At 42.7% G+C, this 23,672-nt stretch overlaps 1 protein-coding gene across 2 annotated transcripts in view; it reads right to left on the bottom strand.

The window, feature by feature from the left end:
- The window catches only part of LOC121539661 (CAP-Gly domain-containing linker protein 4), a 124,406-nt gene that overhangs the window by 17,129 nt on the left and 83,605 nt on the right, over nucleotides 1-23,672 (bottom strand). For both annotated transcript variants that reach the window (XM_041848329.2, XM_041848330.2), the window contains exons 7-11: nucleotides 5,435-5,689; nucleotides 4,385-4,520; nucleotides 3,952-4,059; nucleotides 1,780-1,869; nucleotides 198-380 (exon numbers count right to left, since the gene is read on the bottom strand). In XM_041848329.2, coding sequence (XP_041704263.2) covers nucleotides 198-380; nucleotides 1,780-1,869; nucleotides 3,952-4,059; nucleotides 4,385-4,520; nucleotides 5,435-5,689 — 772 coding nt within the window. The remainder of the gene's footprint in view (nucleotides 1-197; nucleotides 381-1,779; nucleotides 1,870-3,951; nucleotides 4,060-4,384; nucleotides 4,521-5,434; nucleotides 5,690-23,672) is intronic.

The following is a 23,672-nucleotide window of genomic DNA, read 5'->3' as shown; positions in this document are numbered from 1 at the left end:
CCAGTGGTGTCTGAGTTATCGCATGTCACGTACGCACGCACGCACGTACATACGCACGGACATATACACAGTCCCAATCGTGGGGGACAATGAAATCAGAGACACCTCTACGACTGGTTCCATCATAAGGTATGTCTGTCACTCAAAGCAATGTAAGTGGATCTCATTGACCAGAAATAATGACGAGTGTGCAGTACCAATGAAGCTGGAGCTGGGATTGGAACGGGTCGGAGGGGGAGTGGTTCTGGAGCTGGGCTGGAGCAGTTCCTGCCTCTGCCTCGCGGGAAGCCGTTGCCGCAGCAACGGCTGCTGTCGAGTGGTCGGCCAGTGTCTGGAGTCCAGGGAGGATGAAGAGGAAGAGAGAGAACGAGAGACAGCACCTGGGGAAGGAGAGGAAGTAAGAGTTATGACGCAATGGAAAATGAATTATAAAACTTAAAAGGGGGAAAACAAGTACTATGACCAGAATTCATTGTTCAGATGAATGTGACCAGGCCTTGAGGGAAAACTACCACCATCAGTCATTCATTGATCGAGCAGTGCATCATGTTTCCATGCAAAACACGTACAAAGGAAGCTTTCTCTTTCTCTACACCCTAAATCACACAGCATAGGGTGTGTGCCTAATACTGAACCATCCATTCCTCTCATGTCCGCTATGAGCTCCTTATCATTCCCTAGGGTCTACGATGCACGCTACATAGTGTGCACTTCGGAGCCTGCTTTAACGGATCGATATTGAATAAAAATGCTCGTCTTGGGTACAACAGAGCCAAAATTCTATTTTCCCCAGGCTTTAAGGAATGAGATGGAAGGGCGGGTCATCCGATTTGGCTTTTCAAAATACATTTTGGAGGCAGGACCTCATTAAGCTTTAACTTTCGACGACCTTCACAGGCCAAGAGTTTATGAATTGTGAAAGTTAGAGTGACGAATTGATTAAACCCGCGCCAAAACGTTTTAAGTAAAAAGGATAGATTCTGCTCCAAACTGATGAGGAACTAGACTCGTAGGGGGGAAGGTAAGTGATTATATTCCAAAACCTCTAAATGGAAGATGTTAGCAGATGTATTGAGTGTCAAAATGCTAAATAGTTGATTCTGTCCACTTGCTTTGGTCTAATTACGTATTCATTGCAGCAGAGAAGTCTCTGTTCGTTGCAGATGAAAACTTGCAGACTATCGATCTGACAAATCCAGGAAATCTGATAGTTGTGAGAAGCCTTTTAGCAATGCTTACAGACATTTTTTTTATTGTGCTGCTCACCCCATAGTCCTGTGTAGCTCAGTTGGTAGAGCATGGTGTTTGCAACGCCAGGGTTGTGTGTTCGTTTCCTACGGGGGACCAGTATGAACAAACAAAGAAAACTGTAAGTCGCTCTGAATAAGAGCGTCTGCTAAATTACTAAAATGTAAATGTAAAATAGGTCTGCGGTCAGCTGTTGGGACGGTTGAAAGGGATGGTAGGTTCAGTATCAATGTACACTTTGTACTAGTGATGGGACATATGTCGACTTGAGGGACCAACATAGGTGGGATTATCGTACCGACTCCATTATCAGTTGTCTTTAAAAAAAATTTTAACTTTTCTACCTAAAGTAGCTGGTTAGTCAAAGTAGAAAATAAGCCAAAACTTCACAAAAGTGAACTATACCTTTAAGGTGGCTCTTCACTCCTATAACATGATTGACATATGATAATCCCGCCCAGAATGGGTTCCAGAGGCTTCATACTTCCCATACATAGCGCAACACAGCCCATTCCAATGTGACTGCAGTACCTGTCTTGGCCTCAGGAAGCTCGTCTTTGCCCTGTTCAGGAACTGGGGAGCCTTTTTGTTTATCGGGTGATTTTTTGACGGATGGAGAACCTTTTCTCCACACAAAAAGAGGCACATTCATAAAGAAAGAAAGGGACAAAACACAAATGAGTAAATGAAAAGGAGACAAAATATCAAGAAGCAGTGCGGCTTGGCAGGGTCATGCTTCGGAGGACGCATGGCTCACGACCTTCGCCTCTCCCGAGTCCGTAGTGGAGTTGCAGCGATGGGAAAAGACTGTAACTACCAATTGGATATCACGAAAAAGGGTACTTATTTAAAATAAAAAAAAGTTGTGATCAAATCAAATTCTATTTGTCACATACACGTGTTTAGCAGATGTTATTGCGGGTGTAGCGAAATGCTTGTGCTTCTAGCTCCGACAGTGCAGTAATATCTAACAATTACACAACATATACCCAATACACACAAAAAAGTAAGGAATGGGATTTAAGAATATATACATATATGGACAAGCAATGACAGAGCGGCATGGACTAAGATACATATGAGATGAGTAGTGCAAGATATGTAAACATTATTAAAGTGACTAGTGTTCCATTTCTTAAAGTGGCCAGTGATTTCAATAGGCAGCAGCAGCCTCTAATGTGCTAGTGATGGCTATTTAACAGTCTGATGGCCTTGAGATAGTGCATCTCAATCTCAATTGTGCATCTGTAAAAGTTTCTGAGGGTCTTAGGGGCCTGTTGTGCCTTCTTCACCACACTGTCTGTGTGGGTGGACCATTTCAGATTGTCAGGGATGTGTACGCCGAGAAACTTGAAGCTTTCCACGTTCTCCACCACGGTCCCATCGAGGTGGATAGGGGCGTGCTCCCTCTGCTGTTTCCTGAAGTCCACGATCAGCTCCTTCATTTTCTTGACATTGAAAGATGTTATTTTCCTGGCACCACTCTGCCAGGGTCCTCACCTCCTCCCTGTAGGCTGTCTCGTCATTGTTGGTAATCAGGCCTACTACTGTTGTGTCGTCTGCAAACCTGATGATTGAGTTGGAGGCGTGCGTGGCCATGCAGTCATGGGTGAACAGGAAGTACAGGAGGGGGCTGAGCACGCACCCTTGCTGGGCCCCTGTGTTGAGTATCAGCGAAGTGGATGTGTTGTTTCCTACCTTCACCACCTAGGGGCGGCCCGTCAGGAAGTGTCTTGTGTCTCCTTCCTTCAGCAGTGTAGTCCAATGACCAAATTAAGCATTCAAAGAAAATAACACCCTCCCTACAATCAAACATGATACTACTGTGGGTTTGCTTTGCTGCCTCTGCGACCACGTCAGACAATCCAATCAAGGTGTGGGAGAGACTTTGGTTTGTGCCCCGGAGAGCTCCGACAGACAGATAAACCATCTCGTTCCCAGGTGAGGTAGGCAAGATATTGAGTCACAAACATTGGAGGTGGTGGTTGCACCTTTCCGTCGGGCATCCACGGTAATCCGGTTAGCCGAGATTGGCGCCCTCGTGAAGCCGGTATCACCTTTCATGGGGTTTGTGACTTCATCGTTGGCCCCTCTGTTGTTTGCTAGCCACCCCCGAGCAGCAGGGAGATGAAGACATATGGGTTTCATTACCATTACTGTCTGTATCATGGCTTGTGTTCCACAACCCCCAGAGTGAATTCATGTCAGAGTTATGTTTCAGTCAGTGGAAGCATATTGGGATTGAGGGGGATCAGACATTAAATCGAACTAATGTCATTATTCCTGGATGTTTCTGCAAGGGAGGGAGAGGTGGCAAGGTGTGTGTTTCCGTGGTTCCTGTGATGTGTGGTCTCTAATAATGCATTAATGTGTATGAGTTTCCAGAAACAGGTCCTTGAGGGGGTTTATTGAGATAAACGGTGACTCGTGGAAAATGGCTCTCCACCCTTTATACCATTCTCCATCTTCTACCACTCTTCCCGACTCTACTCCCTACCTCCCTATCTCAACCTCTCAGCCCTTCAGGCTCAAGAGCTTCTCTGTGCTATCATAATGATGTTTTTTCATCACAAATAGGTTTCTTATTTGGGCCGAGTCCATTTGTCTTTATGCCCCTTCGGACTATAGGCCTAGCTATCCTTTACCGTGTACCCTATCCAAACATCCATACATAGACGCAAAATACATTTAAAAAACGGTTACCTGTGTTTATTTTGGAGGTGACGCGCGATATGTCGATGCGCTGAGGGGGCCGTATGGCTTTGTGTCGTTCAGAGGGTTTGCTGATCTTGGACAGGGGTGCAAAGATCCCTGTCAGCGGGAAATAGAGAATGTGAGAAGGGAGAACAAGAGAGACAAACAGACACAGAGAGACATAGAGGGAGAGAGAGAAAGAGAGAGAGAGAGAGAGATAGAAAGATAGAGTGATTGCTCAAAGTAATGATGAGTGCAAAAGGTCAACAAAGGCCAAACACCAGATTAGGGCAGCCATTGACTCACATCTCACATGGAGAATAGCAATTGCCAGCAAGCCGTTCAGACACCATTGAGCAACTGACTTGTTCAATAGGTCCTAATAGTTTTGGATTGATAAGTGCTTAGGGAGTACTGTCAGTTGGGGTTGTAGCGGATGTACCGTGTTTGAGGCGGCAGGTGAAGTACTGCACTCCCGCGACGGATCCATCGTTTTTCCCCTCCGCTTGGTCGAGTTCCACACCGGCCCAAAGACCACCGGCAAACTCGGTGCTACCGCAGAACTGCAGAGTACCCACCTGAATCCGTGCGCACACACACATACACACACACACACAGGTTAAACAGCTTTAAAGCCAACAAACAGGGTTCTACTCCTACAGATAAACAGTCAGTAAAAAGTTTTAAAAAACGGAATGCTCGTTTCATCCTCTCTTTATCTGCCCATCGGCAGAGTGTGGCGGAAAGTGATTACCTCTTCATTTAGAAATGCACACGCGCTTTGCTGCGCATTTAGGTAAGAGCGGCCCCCTCTATCAAGAACCTGCCGCATGTTTTGATGTGTCTAAATATATAAACACGCTGAGAAGGGAAAAAAATGAATTTAAAGGAAAATAGAGATCAAAGCACCTGGCCGGTTTCTGAGATGTAATAATAGGGTTTTGATTAGCCAATCTGCGGGAACTCCACGCCCAGCGTTTTCGCTCGCAGTGTGGAGAGAAAATTCATTAATGGCTTGTTCTTTCAGGGGGCCCCGTCCGACTGGTGTGTGCGTGCTTAGGAGCCGCGACAGTGAGGGCATCTTCAAGCAAAAACACAATGAAGATTACAAGTCCTTCAATTCACCATGCTGCATTCCTTTTCTATTCGTTTTCATACCTTTCTTCTCCTTCACTTGTCTTGAGAAAAAATAAAAACATACTTGACAGCCAAAATATTGTGTATTTTCCCGGGGCTAGAGTCGGTGGGGTGAACAGCATGATCAACATGATAGCAACATGATCTTTCATTGAGGGCTGTATAGATAAGCCTTAGAATGTGTAGAAGGAACAAGAGGCTTCTGTTCTGATTGTCTGACTGGCTTGCCACATGAGGAATTGACCATTTACTCAAATGAGAAGACTAAGAAGGCTCATTTTTTACCTCAGTTATGAACAATCAACCAATGTGGATTTGAGATGCTTCATTGATGGCTATGGAACTGGACGCCTACCTTCTGACCAGCAATGACCACGCGGTCGCCCAGCTGGATGTTCATGGTAGTGAGCTGGGCCCGGGCCTTGTCGGAGAGGCCTGGTGTTGCCAGGGCAGGAAGGGTGAGTGGCAGTGGCAGTGGGGTGCAGGGCCGGGACAGGGCCTCCCTCAGCAGGCTGCGCAACTCCTTTGCCAGGGCGGCGGCATCCGCCATCTCCAGGGGCATGTCCAAGGGCTCGGGTACCACGTCGGCCGGGCACTGGCCCCTTTCGTTCTGGAAAGGGACAGAAAGAGAAAGAGAGAGGAGAAGGAGGGGAGAGAGAGATGGGGCAAGAAGAGGAAAATAAACGAGAGGGTACGGAGAGAGGGAGAAAGACCGGAAAGAATAAGGGAGAGAGAGAAGCAAACAAATAAAGGCAGAAAGAGTGTTCTGAAGTAGGCTGATTTATCCCCAGCTGATTGGTAATAGAGCAAAAATGTGCCTCCCAAAAAGTTAACAAAATGTCACTTAACGACGCTGGTCGTTCTATTCAGGTCCGGAGCGCTCAAGTTTGGACTTGATTACCACCATTACCAACAAAAACACACCCTATCAGTGGTTACCTGTGCAGTACATTGACGCAGGCACACACCCCGGGGGTTCAGTGAAATTGCTAAGCCTCAGAGAACCTCATAACTGTCAGAGAGACATTCAGAGCACTGAGATGTCAGGGAAGAGAGAGGAGAGATGGCTTCAGAGGCGTGTTAGACGAGGGAGGGACAGAGTTCCTGTTTGAAGTGGTGTTGCTGAAATAATTGGGACCCCACTCACCCACCCCTCTGAGCAGTTCTTTATGAATCGTCAAAGGAGCTCTCTGAGAGGGCCTGCCTTTCGCGCCGTGCTTATTGACTTGTGTGTGTGTGATATGAATGCTGTGTAAGTAATTTATCATGTTGTTGAACTAAAGCATTTCTTTGGTACATTAAGGCATTTGGAGATAGAAGGGTGTGTGTGCATGTGTGTGTGTGCGCATGTGCATATGGGATGTATTCTAAGTCAGGCCATGTGTGTTAATACTATGCTAATTTATGATGTGTTAAAACAGCCCTCTTGGTGACCAGGAAGGGATTTTATGGCAGTGGCAATGGGCTGTGTGGGTGGGTGGCAGGTACTCTTTTTCTTCCAATCTTTCATTCAGTTCCATACTTTCATTCCTACAAAAACCTTGACCCTGCCAGTGCAGCACTTCTTTAATTTTCTCTATTCCATTTCAAGCTGGGCTCCTAGATACCTCGCTGCTTTTAACTGCCAACAAGCGTTAAGGAGATTCAATGGACCAATTAGCATGTTAAGACATTTTACAATACAGTGATTTAGCATTCAGAGGAGGCGTGGGGAAGTTAACGCTTGCTTTAGCTACAGAGACTACAATCACTACCTGATACGGAGCTTCGCAAAGTAAGCCCTCATTAAAGTTATGTTTATACCTACCACCTGCAGGGTGGCGGCCTAACATGTCATGTCTGGTTACAAGAGTAACAACCAAAACAAATAGTTTGTTTATATCTTGACACCTGTCTCTGAAAGCAACAGTTGCTGTGGGTGAAATGGTCGGGTTCCAGCCTTTCTAATTGGGAGAAGGGATTCGTTGTGATATGGGCAGCAGTTTGCAGAGGGGCTCTAAGGGTAGGTGGCCCACGGTGGAAGATAGCAGATGGTAGTAAGTTGGGCGGACAAATCTCACACCCGTCTTGAACCTTTATTAAAATGTGAGAGAGGAGCTAGCCGGAAGACAATTACAGAGCCAGGACATACATTTGGACAGGCTTCATCCCCTTAATGGTGAATAGTGAGTAGCTCGGCAAAGAAGCAAGATAGCAATTTCAGCCACTGACTTTGATGCGGTTCCTGTGCTAGTGCTAACAGCTGACCTGGACCAGTTTCAGTCTAAAGCTGACTAGCTAATGCTAGTCTGCACTAAATAGATCATCAGAGAGATGGACACGTACACAGTAGCCACCATGTGTTTTTTTTTTAAAGGGCTGTTTTCCATCGTTAGATAGACGTTAATGCACTACTACCATTTGCAGGCACATTTTCAATTGCCACTCATGTACAGGAAAACCTGGCGCTTGCCTGTGATTATAGGGAGATGCAGGCCTTTCAAAGTTAGCGTCTCTACTTCGATATACATTTTGACTGTGAAACTTTCTGACCTGACTTTTCTCATTCATGAGAGTGAAGCACTTGGAAACAATTAGCAGATTCTGAAGTGCTTAGTATTTACAGTACATGAGCGGTGAAACATAACTATATTTTGCTACAGAAGGACATAACTGATGTTAACTAGAGAAAAACACAAACGGAGAGCCCGTTGATTTACTGTATCTGAGAGAGATGTCAAGATTGGCAGACTGTGGGAGACTGTGGCCCAAGAAAGCTGCCAAATAATGGATGGCCAAGGCCCGTGCTGATACCAGGAAGTGCTGACCGAGGATGCTGGTGTGGAGCCTGTAGATGCCCTTTGACCTTGAGTCTCTGTCCAATACCTTACACTATCCTGTACTGTAAATACTACTGCACTTTGGCAGAATGAGCATTCTGAAATGATTCTTGGAACATCAACTTTTGTAGGTCTTATTTTGGGCCTTTTCTTATTTTGGCAAGTCCCTCTTGCAATGATGAAGTGCTACCGAGGTCAACAAACAAGCACAACATGCGTACACACACACACACACACACACACACACACACACACACACACACACACACACACACACACACACACACACACACACACTGAGCTGACTGATAAGTCATCAGTTTCGATAGCCAAAAAATCTGTCTCTAGTTTCTGACTGTCTAACTAGCTTCTGGTCTGTGCCAGTGGAGATCTGATGCGACGCAGATTTTAGAGCAAGCACTGACTATAACGAACCCCTTGAAAAACAACCAACCCAGACATTAGACTGGTGGTATGAGCCAACAGTCAATACACCAAAAAAACAGAGCAGAGCAGATAGAGACAGAGGTTTAAGTGGTAGTATTGCTGACTACAGACTACACATTACCCCCAGAGGCGGGGTTTCAAACCACATCCTGTCCTATGTCTTTACCTGTTCTGTCTCCCCATCTCTTTCCTTGCGGTCTGAATAAAGTACATTGCATTGTCAACCAACGTGAGTCAAGGTGCAACCAAACAAATATATGAATAGTTTTAATGGTGAGCGAGCATTGCGCCTTTTCAATGAAGACTCCTTAAAAAAAGAAAAAAGGAGCAGACACAAAATGTTATACTTACAGTATATTAACAGTGTGTTTCTTGACAGCTCAGTGAGTTTAAGGATGACAGCTCATATACTTAGTGACATAAAGAAAGAAAGATAGCTACAGTGCCGGCCAAATATATTGGCACCCTTGCAATTTTCTTAAATAATTCCTTATCTCTTCAAAAAATACTTTTGGTCACCATACCTTTTTATTGAATTTTCAACATTGCAGAACCAATTTTATTTTTGTAAACGTTGTTTAAAATATATATGTTTTACTTAAGACAAATGGCATGGACAAAATTATTGGCACCTTGGAGCTAGTACTTACTAAAAATGTAATTGGTTCTGCAATGTTGAAAATCCAATAAAGGTGTGGTGATCAATATATATATATATATATATATATATATATACAGTGGGGGAAAAATTTAGTCAGCCACCAATTGTGCAAGTTCTCCCACTTAAAAAGATGAGAGAGGCCTGTAATTTTCATCATAGGTACACGTCAACTATGACAGACAAAATGAGATTTTTTTTCTCCAGAAAAACACATTGTAGGATTTTTAATGAATTTATTTGCAAATTATGGTGGAAAATAAGTATTTGGTCAATAACAAAAGTTTCTCAATACTTTGTTATATACACTTTGTTGGCAATGACACAGGTCAAACGTTTTCTGTAAGTCTTCACAAGGTTTTCACACACTGTTGCTGGTATTTTGGCCCATTCCTCCATGAAGATCTCCTCTAGAGCAGTGATGTTTTGGGGCTGTCGCTGGGCAGCACGGACTTTCAACTCCCTCCAAAGATTTTCTATGGGGTTGAGATCTGGAGACTGGCTAGGCCACTCCAGGACCTTGAAATGCTTCTTACGAAGCCACTCCTTCGTTGCCCGGGCGGTGTGTTTGGGATCATTGTCATGCTGAAAGACCCAGCCACATTTCATCTTCAATGCCCTTGCTGATGGAAGGAGGTTTTCACTCAAAATCTCACGATACATGGCCCCATTCATTCTTTCCTTCACACGGATCAGTCGTCCTGGTCCCTTTGCAGAAAAACAGCCCCAAAGCATGATGTTTCCACCCCCATGCTTCACAGTAGGTATGGTGTTCTTTGGATGCAACTCAGCATTCTTTGTCCTCCAAACACGACAAGTTGAGTTTTTACCAAAAAGTTATATTATGGTTTCATCTGACCATATGACATTCTCCCAATCCTCTTCTGGATCATCCAAATGCACTCTAGCAAACTTCAGACGGGCCTGGACATGTACTGGCTTAAGCAGGGGGACACGTCTGGCACTGCAGGATTTGAGTCCCTGGCGGCGTAGTGTGTTACTGATGGTAGGCTTTGTTACTTTGGTCCCAGCTCTCTGCAGGTCATTCACTAGGTCCCCCCGTGTGGTTCTGGGATTTCTGCTCACCGTTCTTGTGATCATTTTGACCCCACGGGGTGAGATCTTGCGTGGAGCCCCAGATCGAGGGAGATTATCAGTGGTCTTGTATGTCTTCCATTTCCTAATAATTGCTCCCACAGTTGATTTCTTCAAACCAAGCTGCTTACCTATTGCAGATTCAGTCTTCCCAGCCTGGTGCAGGTCTACAATTTTGTTTCTGGTGTCCTTTGACAGCTCTTTGGTCTTGGCCATAGTGGAGTTTGGAGTGTGACTGTTTGAGGTTGTGGACAGGTGTCTTTTATACTGATAACAAGTTCAAACAGGTGCCATTAATACAGGTAACGAGTGGAGGACAGAGGAGCCTCTTAAAGAAGAAGTTACAGGTCTGTGAGAGCCAGAAATCTTGCTTGTTTTTAGGTGATCAAATACTTATTTTCCACCATAATTTGCAAATAAATTCATTAAAAATCCTACAATGTGATTTTCTTAATTTTTTTCCCTCAATTTGTCTGTCATAGTTGATGTGTACCTATGATGAAAATTACAGGCCTCTCTCATCTTTTTAAGTGGGAGAACTTGCACAATTGGTGGCTGACTAAATACTTTTTTGCCCCACTGTATATATATGAATTTTTTTGGAAGAAATCTGGATTTTTTTTAGGGGGGGGTATAGAATATCTAATAATGAAAGAGAAGGATTGCTGTGTTAAATTGGTCAAATTAGTGTGGGAGAGGTGGAAAATCTACTATCCATCAATAATGATAAGCCAACAGGTATAGACAACATTGATGGGAAACTATTGAGAAAGATAGCAGACTGTATTGCCACCCCTATTTGTTATATCTTAAACCAAAGCCTAAAGGATTGTGTATGTCCACAGGCGTGGAAGGAAGCTAAAGTAATTCCACTGCCTAAAAATAATAAAACACCCTTTGCTGGCTCTAACAGCCTCCCAATCAGTTTGCTGCCTGCTCTTAGTAAACTGATGGAGAGAATTGTGTTTCACTAAATATATAATGCTATTTTTCAAAGAAGTTAACTACTGACTTTCAGCATGCAAATAGAGAAGGGCACTCGATTGGACTTCCGGTCGGGCAATGTAAGAAGACGTGTTTGAAAGAGGTCCCCAATTAAACTTTAAGTTTTTTACATGCCGCAGTTAGTTTTTATGTGGATGTATCATTTGGTTATATTCTTTTAATCACTTTTCATGGTACATTGAGCAAGACCAACCCGAAAAGAACTGCTATGACTAACACATCGTCGAAGGCCGAACCAACTACTCGAACACCGTAGTTGCAGCCCTGCTGCAGAGTCGGAGGCCTTGTCTATCACCATGCTTGTAGCTGAGCTAGCTAAACAAAGAAGTAGCCTAAAAGAGGATATGGCTTCTCTCATCAGCACTTCACTGGCACCTCTCCAAACTTCCATTGATGCCTTTTGAGGAGAAACAGTCAACACGTTTGGGCGACGCCTCACTACACTAGAAGGTTTCTCCACTGACAACACAGAGTGGATTGCCGAGCTAGAGGCAGTGTCGCTCATATATAACGGCCAACACAGCTCTACTTTCCAAGGTAGATTCGTTGGACAATTATACCAGAAGGGAAAACATCAGTATCGTTGGCGTCATGGAGGGAATTGAGACTGGAATCAACCCTGTGAAATTTGTCTCCGACATGCTGGTGGAAGTGATGGGTAACTGTGTCTTTGACAAGCCGCCAGAGCTCGACCGAGCGCACAGATCCCTCGCCCCCAAACTCAACTCAGGGGAGCGGCCTAGGGTAATCATAGCCCGCTTTCATCATTACCAAAACAAGGAACGTGCAATGCCCTGGGCGAGGGACCATCAACCAAAATTCCGTGGCCAAGATATACATTCTACCCGGACCTGAGTGCCAATCTCGTGAAGAAAAGAGCTGAATTCAAGGACACCAAAACCGGTCTCTACAAGGGGATAACGTTTCAGCTCCTACACCCTGCCCGTCTTCATGTCTTTTATGAGGGAGAGACCCTAATTTTTGACACACTGGCCGAGGCTAACGCGTTCTATGTCCGGCGCATAGAATAATGTTGATAGAGGTAGCGGCCCGGCTGGATAGCCATGGTGGGAGGAATATGTAGCTGGCTACTTTGTTGGCTGGCAACGGACTGATTTTCATGACACCCACTTGGATATTACTTTTCACATGAAAGTATGTTTTTTTTTTGTCATTCCGAGAGCACCTGATAACATCTTTATTTTATTTAGTTTTATTTGACTGAGATTAGTGGCAACGTTAGCTAATACATCACAATCAAATTGGCTGGCTAGCGGGAGCTGGCTGGACACACTTGACTGTTTACTATCTGGCTGGCTAGCTAACATTTTATTGAAATGTATTTTTACATGGCAACAAGATGAGTGCTTAACTCCAGGAGCACCCAGGGATATCTTTATTATATCTATACTGGCTGAGAAGTCTGGGATGACTTGCTAGCATGTCTTGCTACGCACAACAAAAACCGGAGTGCTCAAGCACTTCTCCACCATTTCTAGCGGCTATCTAGCTGAGATATAGCTTGACATGGACAACTACCTAGCTAGCTACATCTAGAATCAACTGAACGTTGACCTGTATCAATGTAAGTAACATTGGCTGGCTGACTAGCTTAGCTGGTACTAGTAACACATGTTAAATATCCAACGTGAGTTTGTTATGTTTTTGTTTGAACTGAGTTGGCATTAACTAGTCATTTAACGTTACCTCTCTAAAGCCTATTTACTAATGCTACAATCTCAGGGTCTGACTCTGGTTACTTTCTTGTTTGCATGTGCTTTCATTTGACTGTAATGCCTTTGTTTGATTAAGTGGGTGTTTGGATATATTTAGCTTTCGCCTCTACTGAGATTCATTGAAGTCGGACTATTTTGGCAATCGTGTTTGTGGAGTGCGTTCCTTGCTGTAGTCTTTGTGGTCGCGCTGCGCCTGAGTATCATATTTTACTCCCTGTGGTTGTGGACACAGTTGTGAGGTGCGGCTGCGGGAGCGTGGCATGGAGCACACCCCTAACATAACCCATGGGCAAAGTCTTGACCAACAGAATTTTACATGGCTATTTGCACTTGTTAAAGCCAATGGAGGATGTAACTGATCGACTATTGAGTGACACTGTTAATATTTGAGTTTAAACAATTTAAAACTGGCATTGTAAATAATTATGTTAATATTTGGGAGCCCTCGTGTAGGGTAAGTTAAGTGACAGATGGTTAACCAGGAATTTGACCCTATTTGGGGAAGTCTGTTATTTTGTACTGTGTTTATTTTGTTGTGTTATTTGGAGGGATTTATGTCAGGTGGGTGGGGGGACGTTGTTTGCCTTCATTAACCATTTGATTGTTACACATTCTACCTCAACAGTATTTTGTCTAACTTTTCGGTACATGCTTTTTGTTTTGTCACAAGATATGATCGGTGGTCTTATACAGGGTTTTCATCTCTATTCCAGTTTACATTTTGTAATCTGAATTTTTAATGACTGACAATTCAGATCTTGGGGTGGGAGTTGGGGGGTCAGCTATTAGGTTTACAAGCTGGAACGTCAAGGCAATGAACGGCCCGGTTAATTGGGCTAGAGTATTTGCTCATCTTAAGAATTAAAAAACCGATATAGCATTCTCACAAGAAACACATCTGTGTACAGCAGATCATGGTAGACTCAGTAAAGCCTGGGTTGGACAAATATTCCATTCAAAATGCAACGCTAGGGCAAGGGGAACAGCAATACTTATTCATAAGAAAGTACAATTTACTGCTGCTGACATAATCTCCGATCCACAGGGACTTTTTGTTATGGTATCTGGTTCTCTCTGTTTTGCTTGTAAATGTTTATGCTCCCAATTGGGATGATGTTGATTTTATTAAAAAACTTTTTTCTTTGCTGCCCAATCTCAACTCACACTATTTAATTTTTGGAGGCTACTTGAATTGTGTGATCCACCCAGTCTTGGATCACTCAAACCCTAGATCATTATCTCCCTAAAAATTGTCCAGTGCTTTGTCTGCATTTATGAGCTAGGCAGGATGTGTAGATCCATGGAGATTCCTTTTCCCCAGAAACAAAGTATTTTCTTTCTTTTCACATGTCCACCACTCCTAGATAAAGCCCTTCTCCCCTCTGTTAACTTTTTTGAAAAGGAGGTGGACACTAACAACACAAAGTTAGCTAAACAAATACCGGTAACCATATCTATGACAAAAAATAGAAGAAGTTTTACAATCGGAGATCTTGTGTATCTCGATTGTAAAACCTTTTCTATTTTTAGTCGTAGATAAGAATACTAAACAGCAAGCTACAACGTTACAACCAGCCACCTAAAGGTAGGTTTACCAGCAAATGTTAGCACATGACTGGAGTTGGCTAGCTAGTTAGCCTGGCGCCTGCTAACTTGTTATTCGCCACGCCTCGTGTTTGTAACTTGTTAGCAAACGTGTAACATCAGGAACTGTAAATCATTTTACTAACTAGCTATGTAACATAATTGACGAGGGTTGACATTGGTTATGTTTATGACTGTGGATGCATTTTAATCTCACAACATTATAGGCACGACGCAAGATAGGATTCCAAAAATATGTAAATAACAATGATTGTATATCCAGCGAGCTAGTTAGCTAAGTTTAGTAGCAAACAGTGAGGAGAAACAATAATACAAACATGTACTGTTGTAAATCTCTAAAACTGAAGATGATTTTACTATAAAAATATTTGCCTAAGCATGCCTGATAGACACGGCTGTAGGTATTTACTGTATACCTACCTACCTAGGTACATTTGTACGGTCTAGTCATTGTGCAAAGGTTGAGGGTTATGCCATATTTCTTTCTATTAGGCTAGATATTGTTGTAAATGTAATCTCAGTGCCTGTGCACATGTATGCATGTTCAACTAGTCTACCCTAATGTTGATGTTATGCTGGCACAATTCAACTGTCGTTCTAACTGTACAATAGAGCATCATTTACATGTGGGGCCTTCTTCCTGGAGTGGATTCTAGATACAGAAACAGAATTCCTTTGCCTGCATGTGTCATTGTAGGATAACTGTATCCCGTGAACTGTATCCCCTTCGAGGGATTAGACATTATGCTGGATTTCAAGCAGATGACTCACGAGGAGCTGAATGGCAGTTTTATCATGACAACACTCCTCCCACAGCTTTACATGTATTTCCTAAACTTTAGTACACTGATCATGCTGTATTTTCTTACTGTATGTTTCTTTGTCAATGGCAATTTCATCATGACCACCAGTTCTCGTAGCTACAGATTGATACACCAGATAATGTGATTTAACAAAATATTTTTGGTATCCATTACTGGGAGTTACAGAATAGGTACTGTTTGGTGTATCACAGAAATTACATTGTCTGGTGTAACAATCTGTAGCTACAGTTCAACGCACTTGTGTGTCTCTACACCTGAGACACACTCGGAAACACTGAACTGCACTACACTGTTCACACAATTTTTTTGTCTGTTACTTTTACCAAAACATTATTGTTGAATACCCAGTTCTCTTGCGTTAGCATTAAATAGTGTACACTTTCCTGTATTTTAGATTGACAAATAAACATTATTTGGATATCTGAATGTTTAGCATCTGTTTGGTGCTACAGAGCCCTGTACAGCTTATATAAATATATTCTGTGAATCCATAAATCCACATTTCGAAGATTGATAGAAATATCCATATTTATTTTATGGTGGATCTACATCAGCGCTCTCCAACCCTGTTCCTGGGGAGCTACCATCCTGTAGGTTTCTAGCACACCTGATTCTGATAATTAGCTGGTTGATAAGCTGAACCAGGTTAGTAACAACTGGGGTTGGAGCGAAAACCTACAGGAGGTTAGCTCTTCAGAAACAGGGTTGGAGACCCCTGTTCTACATGGTCTTATGCTGAGCCACACTGGCTGTGTTTACACAGGCAGCCCAATTCTGATCTTTTTTCCACTAATTGGTCCTTTGACCAACCAGACCAGTTCTGAAAAGGATCAGAATTGGGCTGCCTGTGTAAACGCAGCCATAGTCCTTTATCCGGCTTCCGTACACTGGTAATGGTGTTCAGCATGGTGGGCTGGGGAAGCTGAGACTCTTTGTGCTTATGACATGGCTTGTCCTGTCTGCGGTGAATAGTCAGCTGGATAAGACTGTGGTGTAGGGCTTCTTAACCACCGACTGTTTGGTCCTCTTGCAGAAGATCTCCTGGCACGTCTCCTTAGCATTTACACTTATTGTGGAAGGGACGTAGGGCAACACGCCTTTGTTGGTGTAAACCAAATGGGATCGGCTATCGTATTGTTTAGGGAAAATAAGGGGACATTGGGAGCTGCTTTTGAGAGGAAAGATCAGTCGACAAAGTGAATGGGCTGGGGGGCTAAAGAAGGTGTGAAAAGTCTTAGGAGGGCATTTCTTACACAGTATGAATTGTGTATGGGAGATTGAGCAGAAATGGCACCTCAATCGCTCTTATACACATTCACTGTCTAAGCACATCCCTGCACAACCAAAACCCCATTCCTCACCTCAAAGTCCTATCTGTAAACCTCCCCCAGCCCATTGACTTTGACAGATCATTCTTGTCAATAGTTGCCCTTAGAACAGGATTTTTGTAGACGTGTCTTTGTACTGTGTTTTGAGAATCTGCAGAGAGAAGAATGAGGTGGTTGTCATTACTGATGTAGTCTTGATTTTTTACCTTTCAGTGTCCCTGGCTCGTTTTCGTCCCACAATCTTGTTGTGCTCCATAACCACAAGGTGTGTCCCCTCCCTCATGCTTGTGTACCCAAAATGTCGCCGCTTTGGGGTATTTTTCAGCAGGGCACTGTGGAATGACTCTAGATAACCTGAGTTTTACAAAAATAACGTAAAAAGAGAAGAGGGTAGACTGAATTGATTACATGTTCTGGAAGGTACTCTGTGGTCCTCAGGCTACCTCTAACCACCTGTAACCCCATAACACAAACATAAACCATAAAAAAAACACTACCCAATTCATGTTTATACCCTGCTTACTGTAAATTAAGCTATCTTAGCCGTCAGCTTGTAAATATTTTTGCCAACTCACCTTCACCTTGTGCAGAGCTAGGGGTTGGAAGCGCATGTTGATGGAATCAGATTCTGTGCCACCTACAACAAAATACACAACAATACATAATTTAACCACCCCACTAATTGTATTGATACACAGAATATTAGACTGGCTAGCTTAGCATACCTAACTTGCACATTTCAATATTGTCAGCTAACTAATGTCACTAAATTGGCAGCAAGATTGCTAGCCAGCTGAGACTGGGTGAGAACCAACTAACCAACCATAGAACATTTATACACATTCATCATTGCTACCAACACTCAAACAGAGAGTGAGTTATCTATTTAGACAATTCTATTTTTAGTAAAGGGTGGAATAGATGGCTACCAGATTGAGCTACTCTTATTTGCTAACATTAGCTAGCTTACATTAGCAAATGTCAGTCAAAGATAGAACGAACAAACATGTTTACTCTGCTGAAGGTAGCTACCAGTTTAGCAGTGACTACCATGGCATAAGCGAAATTGATTGACGGTGTGTATAAAAAATATAGCTATCTAGCTATTTATATGATTTAGTTCAATACAGGACTGTAACATTAGCTAGCTAACTTACAGTGAGGGAAAAAAGTATTTGATCCCCTGCTGATTTTGTACGTTTGCCCACTGACAAAGAAATGATCAGTCTATAATTTTAATGGTAGGTTTATTTGAACAGTGAGAGACAGAATAACAACAAAAAAATCCAGAAAAACGCATGTCAAAAATGTTATAAATTGATTTGCATTTTAATGAGGGAAATAAGTATTTGACCCCTCTGCAAAACATGACTTAGTACTTGGTGGCAAAACCCTTGTTGGCAATCACAGAGGTCAGACGTTTCTTGTAGTTGGCCAGCAGGTTTGCACACATCTCAGGAGGGATTTTGTCCCACTCCTCTTTGCAGATCTTCTCCAAGTTATTAAGGTTTCGAGGCTGACGTTTGGCAACTCGAACCTTCAGCTCCCTCCACAGATTTTCTATGGGATTAAGGTCTGGAGACTGGCTAGGCCACTCCAGGACCTTAATGTGCTTCTTCTTGAGCCACTCCTTTGTTGCCTTGGCCGTGTGTTTTGGGTCATTGTCATGCTGGAATACCCATCCACAACCCATTTTCAATGCCCTGGCTGAGGGAAGGAGGTTCTTACCCAAGATTTGACGGTACATGGCCCCGTCCATCGTCCCTTTGATGCGGTGAAGTTGTCCTGTCCCCTTAGCAGAAAAACACCCCCAAAGCATAATGTTTCCACCTCCATGTTTGATGGTGGGGATGGTGTTCTTGGGGTCATAGGCAGCATTCCTCCTCCTCCAAACACGACGAGATGAGTTGATGCCAAAGAGCTCCATTTTGGTCTCATCTGACCACAACACTTTCACCCAGTTCTCCTCTGAATCATTCAGATGTTCATTGGCAAATTTCAGACGGCCCTGTATATGTGCTTTCTTGAGCAGGGGGACCTTGCGGGCGCTGAAGGATTTCAGTCCTTCACGGCGTAGTGTGTTACCAATTGTTTTCTTGGTGACTTTGGTCCCAGCTGCCTTGAGATCATTGACAAGATCCTCCCATGTAGTTCTGGGCTGATTCCTCACCGTTCTCATGATCATTGCAACTCCACGAGGTGAGATCTTGCATGGAGCCCCAGGCCGAGGGAGATTTACAGTTATTTTGTGTTTCATCCATTTGCGAATAATCGCACCAACTGTTGTCACCTTCTCACCAAGCTGCTTGGCGATGGTCTTTTAGCCCATTCCAGCCTTGTGTAGGTCTACAATCTTGACCCTGACATCCTTGGAGAGCTCTGGACTTGGCCATGGTGAAGAGTTTGGAATCTGATTGATTGATTGCTTCTGTGGACAGGTGTCTTTTATACAGGTAACAAGCTGAGATTAGGAGCACTCCCTTTAAGAGTGTGCTCCTAATCTCAGCTCGTTACCTGTATAAAAGACACCTGGGAGCCAGAAATCTTTCTGATTGAGAGGGGGTCAAATACTTATTTCCCTCATTAAAATGCAAATCAATTTATAACATTTTTGACATTTTTTTGTTGTTATTCTGTCTCTCACTGTTCAAATAAACCTACCATTAAAATTATAGACTGATCATTTCTTTGTCAGTGGGCAAACGTACAAAATCAGCAGGGGATCAAATACTTTTTTCCCTCACTGTACCTAGCTAGTCCAGATAGGCTAGAAAGCTAGCTCACATTAGGTTACCTGTAATCGAGAATCTTCCATTATGTTGTGAAGGAAAGAAAATGTGAAGTTGTCGAAATGGATTCTCCATCAGATCAGCCTGAAAACCTTGGTCAGCGTAAGGTGCATCATTCTTGATAGCCCCAAGCTACTGGCAGCATCATGGTACATCACTGGTAGGTAGAACGGTGAAAGATAACTAATTTTCTGCTTTAATATTGCAGATAGATTGTGGCTTCTATCTATTTAATTGTGTGCATCATTTCCAATCCCCCATATATTTTTTGGGAAAATATACGGGAGAGGTGTTGTGCCGTGAGGTGTTGCTTTATCCATTTTTTAAAACCAATTTTGCTGTTCATTGGAGCAATATGAGATGGAATGAAGTTATATCCAATAATTGCGCTATATAATATTGTACACTTTCTTGAATTTGTTCTGGATTTGGGGACTGTGAAAAGACCCCTGGTGGCATGTCTGGTGGGGTAAGTGTGTGTGTCAGAGCTGTGTGTAAGTTGACTATGTAAACAATTTGGGATTTTCAACACATTAATGTTTCTTATAAAAAGAAGAAGTGACGCAGCCAGTCTCTCCTCAACTCTTAGCCAAGAGAGACTGGCATGCATGGTATTTATATCAGCCCTCTGATTACAATGAAGAGCAAGACGTGCCGCTCTGTTCTGGGCCAGCTGCAGCTTAACTAGGTATTTCCTTGCAGCACTCGACAACACGACTGGACAATAATCAAGATAAGACAAAACTAGAGCCTGCAGGACTTGCTTTGTGTAGTGTGGAGTAAAAAAAAGCAGAACATCTCTTTATTACACACAGACCTCTCCCCATCTTTACAACAATTGAATCTATATGTTTTGACCATGACAGTTTACAATCTAAGGTAACACCAAGCAATTTAGTCTCCTCAACTTGTTCAACAGCCACACCATTCATTGCCAGATTCAGCTGAGGTCTAGAACTTAGGGAATTATTTGTACCAAATACAATGTTCTTAGTTTTAGAGATGTTCAGGACCAGTTTATTACTGGCCACCCATTCCAAAACAGACTGCAACTCTTTGTTAAGGGTTTCAGTGACTTCATTAGCTGTGGTTGCTGATGCGTATATGGTTGAATCATCAGCATACATGGATACACATGCTTTGTTTAATGCCAGTGGCAGGTCATTGGTAAAAATAGAAAAGAGTAGAGGGCCTAGAGAGCTGCCCTGCGGTACACCACACTTTATATTTTTGACATTAGAGACGCTTCCATTAAAGAAAACCCTTTGAGTTCTATTAGATAGATAGCTCTGAATCAAACATATGTTTTCTCAACAACAGGTTATGGTCAATAATATCAAAGGCTGCCCTGAAATCTAACAGTATAGCTCCCACAATCTTCTTATTATCAATTTCTTTCAACCAATCATCAGTCATTTGTGTCAGTGCAGTACATGTTGAGTGCCCTTCTCTATAAGCATGCTGAAAGTCTGTTGTTAATTTGTTTACAGAGAAATAGCATTGTATTTTGTCAAACACCATTTTTTCCAACAGTTATCTAAGAGCTGTCAGCAAGCTGATAGGTCTGCTGCTAGAACCAGTAAAGGCCGCTTTACCACTCTTGTGTAGCGGAATTACTTTGGCTTCCCTCCAGGCCTGAGGACAAAGACTTTAATCTTGGCTCAGATTAAAGATATGACAGATAGGAGTGGTTATAGAGTCAGCTCTCTTCCTTAGTAGCTTTCCATCTAAGTTGTCAATGTCAGGAGGTTTGTTATTATTGATCGATAACAATAACAATAATTTTTCCACCTCTTCCACACGAACTTTACAAAATTCAAACTTGCAATGCTTTTCTTTCATTATTTATTTATTTAAGTATGAATACGATGGCTCACTGTTCGTTGTTTGCATTTCCTGCTTAAGTTTGCCCACTTTGCCAATGAAGTAATCATTAAAATAATTGAATTCGAATTTGTCGTTGAATTTGTTATTCTGCACATCATTTCATTTAACGTACTCCAAAGTATTTTTTTCCATCATTCTTTATATCATTGATATTGGCTTCATAATACAGTTTCTTCTTCTTTTTGTTGAGTTTAGTCACATAATTTCTCAATTTGCAATAAGTCAGCCAGTCAGATGTTCAGCCAGACTTATTAGCCACTCCTTTTGCCCCATCTCTTTCAACCATACAGTTTTTAAATTCCTCATCAATCCATGGAGCCTTAATAGTTCTAACATTCAGTTTCTTAACATGTGCATGTTTATCAATAATTAGAAGAAGCATTTTCATAAATTCATCAAGTGCAGCGTCTGGATACTGTTTATTAATCACATCAGACAAACAAATATTTTTAACATCATCCACATGAGTCACAGCGAAATATTTTGTTTGATCTCTTCTACACTATTTTAGGCCCAGCCTTTGGAACTTTGGCTTTCCTGGATATACAGTGGGGAATTTTTTTTTAGTCAGCCACCAATTGTGCAAGTTCTCCCACTTAAAAAGATGAGAGAGGCCTGTAATTTTCATCATAGGTACACGTGAACTATGACAGACAAATTTAGAAAAAAAAATCCAGGAAATCACATTGTAGGATTTATAATGAATTTATTTGCAGATTATGGTGGAAAATAAGTATTTGGTCACCTACAAACAAGCAAGATTTCTGGCTCTCACAGACCTGTAACTTCTTCTTTCAGAGGCTCCTCTGTCCTCCACTCGTTACCTGTATTAATGGCACCTGTTTGAACTTGTTATCAGTATAAAAGACACCTGTCCACAACCTCAAACAGTCACACTCCAAACTCCACTATGGCCAAGACCAAAGAGCTGTCAAAGGACACCAGAAACAAAATTGTAGACCTGCACCAGGCTGGGAAGACTGAATCTGCAATAGGTAAGCAGCTTGGTTTGAAGAAATCAACTGTGGGAGCAATTATTAGGAAATGGAAGACATACAAGACCACTGATAATCTCCCTCGATCTGGGGCTCCACGCAAGATCTCACCCCGTGGGGTCAAAATGATCACAAGAACGGTGAGCAACTATCCCAGAACCACACGGGGGGACCTAGTGAATGACCTGCAGAGAGCTGGGACCAAAGTAACAAAGCCTACCATCAGTAACACACTACGCCGCCAGGGACTAAAATCCTGCAGTGCCAGACGTGTCCCCCTGCTTAAGCCAGTACATGTCCCGTCTGAAGTTTGCTAGAGTGCATTTGGATGATCCAGAAGAGGATTGGGAGAATGTCATATGGTCAGATGAAACCAAAATATAACTTTTTGGTAAAAACTCAACTCGTCGTGTTTGGAGGACAAAGAATGCTGAGTTGCATCCAAAGAACACCATACCTACTGTGAAGCATGGGGGTGGAAACATCATGCTTTGGGCAAACGTACAAAATCAGCAGGGGATCAAATACGACTGATCCGTGTAAAGGAAAGAATTAATGGGGCCATATATCGTGAGATTTTGAGTGAAAACCTCCTTCCATCAGCAAGGGCATTGAAGATGAAACGTGGCTGGGTCTTTCAGCATGACAATGATCCCAAACACACCGCCTGGGCAACGAAGGAGTGGCTTCGTAAGAAGCATTTCAAGGTCCTGGAGTGGCCTAGCCAGTCTCCAGATCTCAACCCCATAGAAAGTCTTTGGAGGTAGTTGAAAGTCCATGTTGCCCAGCGACAGCCCCAAAACATCACTGCTCTAGAGGAGATCTGCATGGAGGAATGGGCCAAAATACCAGCAACAGTGTGTGAAAACCTTTGAGAAACTTTTGTTATTGACCAAATACTTATTTTCCACCATAATTTTTTTCTCGTTTTGTCTGTCATAGTTGACGTGTACCTATGATGAAAATTACAGGCCTCTCTCATCTTTTTAAGTGGGAGAACTTGCACAATTGGTGGCTGACTAAATACTTTTTTCCCCCACTGTAGCCGCTATATTGTGATCACTGCATCCAATGAGTACGAATACAGCTTTAGAACAAAGTTCTACAGTATTAGTACACATGTGATCGATAGATGTGGATGATCTTGTTCCTGTAGTGTTTATAAACACCCTGGTAGGTTGATTAATAAACTGAACCAGAATACAGGCACTGGTTACAGTGAGAAGCTTCCTCTTGAGCGGACAGCTTGATGAAAACCAGTCAATATTCAGGTCCCCAAGAAAGTAGACCTCTCTGTTTACATCACATACACCATCAAGCATTTCATACATATTATTTATATACTGACTGTTAGCACTTGGTGTCGATAGCAACACCCCAAAAGAAAAGGCTTTAGATATGTCAA

The sequence above is a fragment of the Coregonus clupeaformis genome, chromosome 34 (genome assembly GCF_020615455.1).
Source record: "Coregonus clupeaformis isolate EN_2021a chromosome 34, ASM2061545v1, whole genome shotgun sequence".
Classification (NCBI taxonomy): Eukaryota; Metazoa; Chordata; class Actinopteri; order Salmoniformes; family Salmonidae; genus Coregonus; species Coregonus clupeaformis.
Note: the sequence above shows the minus strand (reverse complement) of the source record. Positions and strands in the feature narration are given on the sequence as shown.